The sequence below is a fragment of the Tubulanus polymorphus genome, chromosome 8 (genome assembly GCF_964204645.1).
Source record: "Tubulanus polymorphus chromosome 8, tnTubPoly1.2, whole genome shotgun sequence".
Classification (NCBI taxonomy): domain Eukaryota; kingdom Metazoa; phylum Nemertea; class Palaeonemertea; order Tubulaniformes; family Tubulanidae; genus Tubulanus; species Tubulanus polymorphus.
The window spans coordinates 935,437-944,126 of record NC_134032.1 but is presented as its reverse complement, the minus strand read 5'-3'; the positions used below and the strand labels follow the sequence as shown (position 1 = coordinate 944,126).

The window sequence follows — 8,690 nt, the reverse complement described above, 5'->3', positions numbered from 1 at the left end:
CCCCCCATCGATCTTTGCAACGGCTTCATTTAGAATTCCATTAACTTAACCTACGGGTGATAGATTTATCTCGCGGAATTAGCGTTAGTGTGACGGTCTATTAGCGAACGGATGCCGGACAACGGCCTGCGTTAGGGAGCGACGACGGACTAAACCGACTGAGAGATTTAAAAGACTGTGTTTGAGCGGCTGGCGTGACTTATTCATGAAATAAAACAGTTTCCGTAAATACCGCGATCTTAACGTGTGTAGTGAACCTCGACGGGATGTGTCCCTTTTTCTAAAGGCTTTAGTTCTGTGTGTACAGATCTATTCAGAGCTCTAAATCCGCGCGCGCGCGCGAGCGCCGCTTCCGTGAATGAAATAATTCAACGCAAGATTATTTCGCAATTATTGCAAAAACCACAGCCGTGCCACCGCCGAGCAGCGCTAATGGGTTCCGCGTCACACACACACACACTCACAGGCCTAAACGTCGCTTGGACTACGCTTATACAATACATGTTTATTACTAGTGATTATAAGTAACGGTTTTGTAAGTAGTTGTAGGTATATGGATTATGAGCTATGTCTAGAGGGGTGTTTAGAGTACGTGTTTGCGACGCTTACGAGAAAATCGAGTGTCCAGAGTCTGTCGTCAAGAGTGTTTGATATCACCGGTGTCGCGTTTCTCGTTGACTATTCGGAATTCGAGTTTGAAAACCAACGATTATGACGTTGTTGGAACTTTTCTAAAGGATTTAGTGAAAAATTGAGAATATTGGATACGCTTAGTGTAACGGAATTTCGGTAAAGCGTCGTTTAGTGATATGACTTCTTGCTCGATAGGATTTACATAAATGAATAAACTTTTTCATTTATTTAACGCTTGATACGGTTTAAATGCTGACGGTGTTTGGCATTTTTCGCGTACATTCATAAAACTATGGGGTCGGGGCAAAGTCAGAGTGGTGGAGTTGATTCCGCTGCTACGTCTGCTGGGGAGGGCAGACGTAAAATTGGTGTGGATACGTCGTCATCGTCTGCGGCGTGTCCCAAACGATACCAGGACGACTTGGCGGCCGACGGTGGAAAGAACGATATATCTACAGCGGTCGCAGCGCGATCGATTGTTGACGTCGAAACCGACAACACCGACGTTAATTACAGCAATTACGGCGTCAATAACAATACCGATTGTGATCCGTCGTCGCTTAGCAACGACGGAAAACTGTTGACATCGCCGAAAAAGTTACCACCTATCAAACAACAACAGCAGCAACAGCAACACGTGCTGGATCATTCTGGATTCACGAACAGAAAAACGGCAGTGGTGCCCCCTCGTGAGCGTTCGAAGATGGACGAGGATAGTTCAGCTACGTTTGGAAATAGGAATAAATACGAAAGCGATTTGGATATTTTAGAAAAGGAACTGGAAAGTTCGGGTCTAGGTATTAATGCGTCGTCCGTCGAGACGAAAAACTATCGAAATAGTTACACGAAAATAACAACAGACGATAAGAACGGCCGCCAGGGACCACGACATACATCGACCCCGGAATGGGACTGGCAACACGAGGAGGAACGAATATTGACGGAATACGCCGAATCGTCGGCGGCGGAAAGTGCCGACAGTCGCCGACGAGTACAGACGGACTACCCGGAAACATACGCTCAGAGAATGAATCGTCAACAATACACGATAACTAATAACGACGTAAAAAATCAGCGGGATCAAAAATCTGTCGATCGCGCTTCGGAGGATTGGAATATAGATACCGTGCCGGTAAGTAGCGCTAGTGAGATATCCCGGCAAATAACGGACCTGATGGTCAGTGCACTCTAGCACACCTGGTGGATCCTCACTTGCCATAAGTGGAATTTACGGTGCACCGCAGTAGACCTAGCATGGTGTCCTACTGCACATAAGCAACACCTAGTTGATCCAAGTGGAATCCACAGTGCACAACAGGTAGCCCTAGCTGATGTCCTACTGCACACTAGCACACATGGTGGCTCCTCACTTGCCATAAGTGGAATTTTTCAGTGCACCCTAGCTAATGTCCTACTGCACACTAGCGACACCTAGTGGATCCTCACTTACGAAAGTGGAATCCACAGTGCGTTACAGTAAGCCTAGCTCATGTCCAACTGCACACTAATATAGCACACCTGGTGGGTCTTCTCATCTGAGCTACAGAACGAACCCAACAAAGTGGGTTCGTTCGTTCGTTCATTTATTCATTCATTTATTCATTCATTCATTCATTCATTCATTCATTCATTTTCTCCAATGGTTTAAAAACAAAACCTTTAAATTGAATAGCGAGATTGGGAATTTGAGGGTTAATTATTGTAACCGCGTGTTACCGACACAATCTATCGCATTCTCTTTCATAAATACTTTATCGATATTTTCGATCAATAATGATAAACGATCAATAAAATCGATAATTTCTCATCGGATGCTCATATATGGATAATCAACGGTGGTGGCTGCTGGTGTGAATTCGATATATACGTTGTAAATAAGACAATACTAGGTGTGTTCGCTTCGTCCAGTTATGAATTTTAAGTCAACCAGTGAAAATGAGACAAACAACACGAGTGTATCTTACTGATAAACAGCATGAACTTCACGACACCCATCATCTGAGGGATTGAGTCAGATCTACGAGCCAGATAATTGCTCGTAGGTCAGATTGAGTGGAGCGTCGACATGTTACTGAGGTCATCCCCGTCCACGGGTTTGTTTGTTCAATGAGAACAGGCCGGTGAACATCCTCCCCCGGCAGGGATTCGAACCTGATGGCATCGAGATTGCCACGGCACGAAACCCTGCCATAATCGACCGTGTGCGCAGATACATGCGCAGTTCAGATGATGTGATTTTTAGCCAATCAGAAATCCCGTTTTATTCTAGCCCGGGTTTTCCCATTTATAGTTCTTCCTTGAAACGATTATACAACGAGCAATCTGATTGGTGCCGCCAGTTTTCGTTCGGAAAGCTGCGCATGTACCTGCGCACCCGGTCTACTGATGCAGGGGTTCGTGCCGTGGCTGAGTGTAGCGATGCCATCAGGTTCGAGTCCCTGCAGATGGAGGATGGCCGGTGAATGAAGCGTGAAAGATCAGAGCAGCCAGAGGCTCGTGCCGAGCTCGTTTCACAGAGTACCGTTCTATTCAAGAAAAATGACACTTTTCGCTGTAGAAAGGAGCGCTTTCCTATTGGAAAAGGACACTAATTGAATATCTCTAAATAAATCATTTGAGATTGATTTCATTTTTATTTTCACCAAAAAGACATGAAAATTGTATCCAAATTTCGAAGAAATCTTGACCCAAATTTTTTACACTGACTGTTTTAAGGGCACATTGCAAATTTCAGTTATTTTCTTAATCGATTCGTCGGGTACGTGTACTTTTTGTCTATGTTACAATCATATAAAATATGTGCAAAGTTTTGCCCTAGCTGATTAACTAACCCAACGATCTGTAACGCGCACGGTCATATCGATACATAGTTTAAATTGCTATAGCATGAATATTTCATTGATGGCAATCACACCAACGCACTCTCTTCGGTTCTATTTCACCCGCGGATTGTTTACGCGTGACACAACGAAACAACCAGACTCTACCGCGTCTACCGAGGTCATACTGACATGAGACTATGAGGAACGTGTCCACATAATGTTACACGTGTAGTAGGTGGATCCACGAATTTTGAAATGGAGGGGGTGGGGGCAAAATATCCAAGGCGCACGTTTTTTACCGCTCTATAAATATCACGCTTCTGATTGGCTAGATATATAGACTGGTGGGCGCTGGAACCTGTCCGTCCAAGAAACCATGGGCAATGTAATAGACCAATGAAGGTTTTGCGGCCTGGGTTTGCGTTGGCGCGGGCGGAAATCAAACCCTGGCAAGCGAGCACGCCCTTTTCCCAAAAGCTCCGATCCCTCGCTGGTTGGGCGGTTAACCATCGCAGACGTTCCGGTCTGATCGCAACATTCATCAAACGACGGACAGCGACAAACAAGCTATAAATTATGCATACGTTTAGTATCACAAAATACATTTCGATATTACCCACGCACCTGTTTCGCCGATCAGTTTGGCGATACAGCCGCTACAGATACCGGAAACGACGTAAATAACTTGTTAACCACCTCCCAAGACGTTTTCAGTCCGTTTTCAATTTCGTGGTTCAACAATCCTTGGAAATTCTTATGCAAAGTGAAATATAGAAATTCTGTAAAGCTCTTAGTTATTTTTATCTTACTGTTAGTAGGTTAATCAACTTATTGTGAGCGCTAGAGCCTCCGAGAAACGCGCTGTATGAATTTTAGATAATATGCTATAATTATTTCGATGATGAACTATGTTTAATGAAACTAATGTTTTTACAACGTATTTTCTATTTTTCAGAATATCAAAGGATTTGACACCGGTAAATTCAAAGCTTTTAATTTACCGCAGGTAAGAAAATTGATCCATGTAGATTAACGAGCATCGGTGACTGTGGCCAGATCTACGGGTTCATATGAAAGGTCGTATTCGTTGTTTTAGGGGAACCCTTTTTAACTGTATTTCACTAATTCTAGGCCTGTATGGACAGGATCGGGGGATTCAAATGAATCCCCGCTCGTTTTAACAAAAGTCCTCCCAGATACCAGCCTTCAGAAAATTAAAGCATCGATTTCAAAACATACGCTCATTGGTAACACTTATTCATTCGTATTCGTTCAGTTTATGCAAATGCTTCCAAAGTTAGTCGATTTTTAGGCAAAAATGAAAAAGAAGCAAATAATTTAGCTTTCACCCCAAATAAGCTAGAAGTTTCAAAAAAAAAACTCCCAAGACCCGACATTTCCGCGAGCATACCCTACAAACAGTTCCGCTATCTTGAAAATCTAATATAGTTCACTGATCTCGGAATATTTCTATTTTACAGAACACCAACCCAATGGATCCCGCAACTACAGAATTGAGTTCAGGTAATTAGATATATGCACGTGAACTAACGAAGACGTCGAATTGACTTTGAAAGACGACAAAACTTTTTTTTGCAAAAATAGAAACATCGAAATTGAAAGGCAACCGAAATTAATGAGCAGAAACTAGAAAACAAGCGTAATTAGCACTATGTATAAAGAATCAGTAGTCAATATCAATACCGGTCATTTTACGTCAAAATAATGCTGATCATTTCTACTTTGTGTTGGATTTGAATCCCAACCCACGACGAAACTCGTTTGTTGTTGGAAAGTTTGATAAAACCATTCAAACAAACTGCCAATATCCAATCTCAAAAGTTGCACTCTGTTGCAATCTAAATCTTATTAAGTTGCAATCTAAAACTTATTAAATCAGAACCAATCTAACCATTACCTTTTAGCCGCTTCAGATCGAAGTAACGTCCAATTCAAAATCTTTTAGATCTTGTTCAGGGACTGATGACCCTGTTCTTTATTTGAGTGGTAGATTTCGTTCGATTTGTCTTGATTCGATGTCCCCTACGAACTCACCACACCTGCCGGCAGCGAAGCAGGGGGTTTGAAATTGAGGTCGGAAATCGAAGTACAGATATAGTTGTGTGATCGGCGGTCAAGAATGTTTTGTTTGAGATCGTAGTACATAATTTGGGAAATTCGGTTCCAGTTCATTCACACTATCTTCCAAACAGCCTGAACCGGCAAGCGACTGATTGGGGTTAACGATAGCTGGCTGCCCAATTCAATACATCGATGATATTTTGGAAATAACTACACAAGGTTAAAGAATTCAAAATCTAGGAGATAAAGAGAGAGATCACGTGATAAAAAGGGAAAAATTGTCGTATTGTATTTGCGGTCGATGGTGAAATAGCTGGAGTGCATTAATCACATGCTGGTTCTACTAACATTGCTTTCTCCGGTTTTGTTGATGGGGGATGATGTAACTATGGTTACTAATATAAGAAGTAACTAGTCACTTATAGTGGACGATCGATATTCGTGTAATAATTTTTATCGATGAGCTACGCACATGGTTGACCGCACGCACGCACGCATCACGTGCACGAGTCGCGGTCGTCTGCTAATATTTCACTGCCGCATTTCGGAAATCGACATTCGATCCAAAAATCGATACAACTTTTTTTCGAATAAAACTCGAAGCCAAGTCACGAAATATGGAAAAAAAACGATAACGATCCCTTCCCGTTAAATCAATCAAGTGGGAATTCTTTTGTTTTAAATCTAAGGGAAAATTTTTCGTATGTAAATCGTAAAACCCGGGTATCGTGCCAGATCCGCGCTGGTAGTGTGCACCGATACCTTCATGCGGGAGTCTTGTTCTATTTGCAGATAATGAACCTCGGCCGGTCCACGCAGACACCACTGAACCGAAGACTAGGTACGCACGGAGACATTTCATTGCAAACGTTCAAATTCAGACCCCATAATGACGTCACTAGTCGAGTTAGTCGACTATAGTCGAACTAAGCTTGGAGTAATCATTTGTCAAATGATTACTCCAAGAACTAAGTGAAACCGAATGTCAGTTGGTCGGAACTATAGTCCGGAAACAAAGATATATTTCTTCCTTTCTTTGAATGCAGTTCTGCTCTAGCCGCCTTAAATATATCCGTTATTGCTGCTTTGCGGCTATATTGCTTTCATTGTCGTTTTCTATTTGAAGGGTTGAATATGACCTCGAAGAAGAGGACCTAATCGCTGACATCGAGAAAGAATTCTACTCGTAACCACGGCGACTGTTACTGGTGGGACTTCGAGGGACTTCCAGCCGACAAAAACAGACAGGGTCCAGTCTCACAGTTTTGAGATAACTCATTGAAAATGAACTAACTTTAACTCAGAGTTAACACTCACTCACAACTGTGGAACTGGGCCCAGGATACTCGAGCGAGAATGCGCGAAATCTACGATCTGATCTTTCATGATAATGGTTTAGCCAGTAAAAGTCGTCTTCTTAAAACGATGTCATCGGATGCTATTTCCCCCCTTGAGAGTCGAGTCGCCCGTTTCTGGTCCGCAGTAAAACGAGTTGATATTGTTAAATTTACCGGTGCAAATAAATAAGGATAAATTCTGTAAGATAATTAAATCATAAAATATGTTTCTGTCGAAAATAAAGTTCCTATAATCTTAAACATATTTTAATTGTTAAAGGGTCTTTACAACACGGACTCAGAGTGTTTCATCAATGGTTATAATGAGGCTAACATCAGTATTCCTGAAGATGACTATTGGGATATAGTCGAAACGTTAAATAAACTACACTAGCTCAAGGAAACATTTCAGACTCTTTTTATTCTTAGTGTGCAGGGATTTTATATTATCTTTACAACACGGACTCAGAGTGTTTCATCAATGGTTATAATGAGGCTAACATCAGTATTCCTGAAGATGACTATTGGGATATAGTCGAAACGTTGAATAAACTACACTAGCTCAAGGAAACATTTCAGACTCTTTTTATTCTTAGTTTGCAGGGATTTTACAGTATCTTTACAACACGGACTCAGAGTGTTTCATCAATGGTTATAATGAGGACAACATCAGTATTCCTGAAGATGACTATTAGGATATAGTCGAAACGTTAGATAAACTACACTAGCTCAAGGAAACATTTCAGACTCTTTTTATTCTTAGTGTGCACGGATTTTATATTATCTTTACAACACGGACTCAGAGTGTTTCATCAATGGTTATAATGAGGACAACATCAGTATTCCTGTAGATGACTATTGGGATATAGTCGAAACGTTAGATAAACTACACTAGCTCAAGGAAACATTTCAGACTCTTTTTATTCTTAGTGTGCAGGGATTTTATATTATCTTTACAACACGGACTCAGAGTGTTTCATCAATGGTTATAATGAGGACAACATCAGTATTCCTGAAGATGACTATTAGGACATAGTCGAAACTTTGAATAAACTACACTAGCTCAAGGAAACTAGAAATCTCTGACTAGCTTGAGGGTAAAATAAATCTTGATCATTTGGCTTAGATTTTTTGTAACTTTGTTCTAATTTTGTTGATGACGTCACAGAGATTCTTCTGAGAAAAGTCGACCGGCAAACAACGAAATAAAGTAAAACACACAAGAACTTTTCATTTCACGACTCTCAAAATCGATAAACACCGACTTCAAAACGCGTAGGATACAATGACGACAATAAAAGATCCTAAAACTTTCACCGAAACGCGAAGCGGTTTTGGGCTATCAAACGGAGGCGGCGCGTTACAAAGCCACTTTTATGCTTTTATACCGAACGGTAGCCAAATAAAAAGTGACTATATTGACGAATAAAAACGCCATAAAACCACAAACCGTTTATAGACCTACCACACGATAAAGATTGAATATACCTTTATGACTTCTGTGTCGAAATAGCGAGAGTGGGAAGTGTAAAAGAAACCAAAACCGGCTTGGTTTGATCCGCGCCCTGGTCCAAACGTGTCTTCACCTGAGACATTTTTAATTGAAAATGAACTACAAACACCAGACATTAGACATTTTATCAGCACACTTTCAAAAACTGATCGTCCACACTTCACATGTGTTCAGAACTTCACCTGAGGCATTTTTAATCGAAAATGAACTACAAACACCAGATATTAGACATTTCATCAGCACAATTTCGAAAGCTGATCGTCCATTCATGGCCGTGTTCCGTGTCCAGGACTTCACAAACTG

General features: G+C 41.4%; 1 protein-coding gene across 1 annotated transcript; it reads left to right on the top strand.

Moving 5' to 3' along the window:
- The first annotated feature begins 409 nt into the window (after nt 1-409).
- Nucleotides 410-7,269, top strand: LOC141909631 (uncharacterized). Its single transcript, XM_074800152.1, has 5 exons — nt 410-1,765; nt 4,411-4,461; nt 4,937-4,979; nt 6,330-6,378; nt 6,664-7,269. The coding sequence occupies exons 1-5, from the start codon at nt 926-928 to the stop codon at nt 6,725-6,727; spliced, it is 1,047 nt and encodes a 348-aa protein (XP_074656253.1). The 5' UTR covers nt 410-925; the 3' UTR covers nt 6,728-7,269.
- Nucleotides 7,270-8,690: the final 1,421 nt, after the last annotated feature.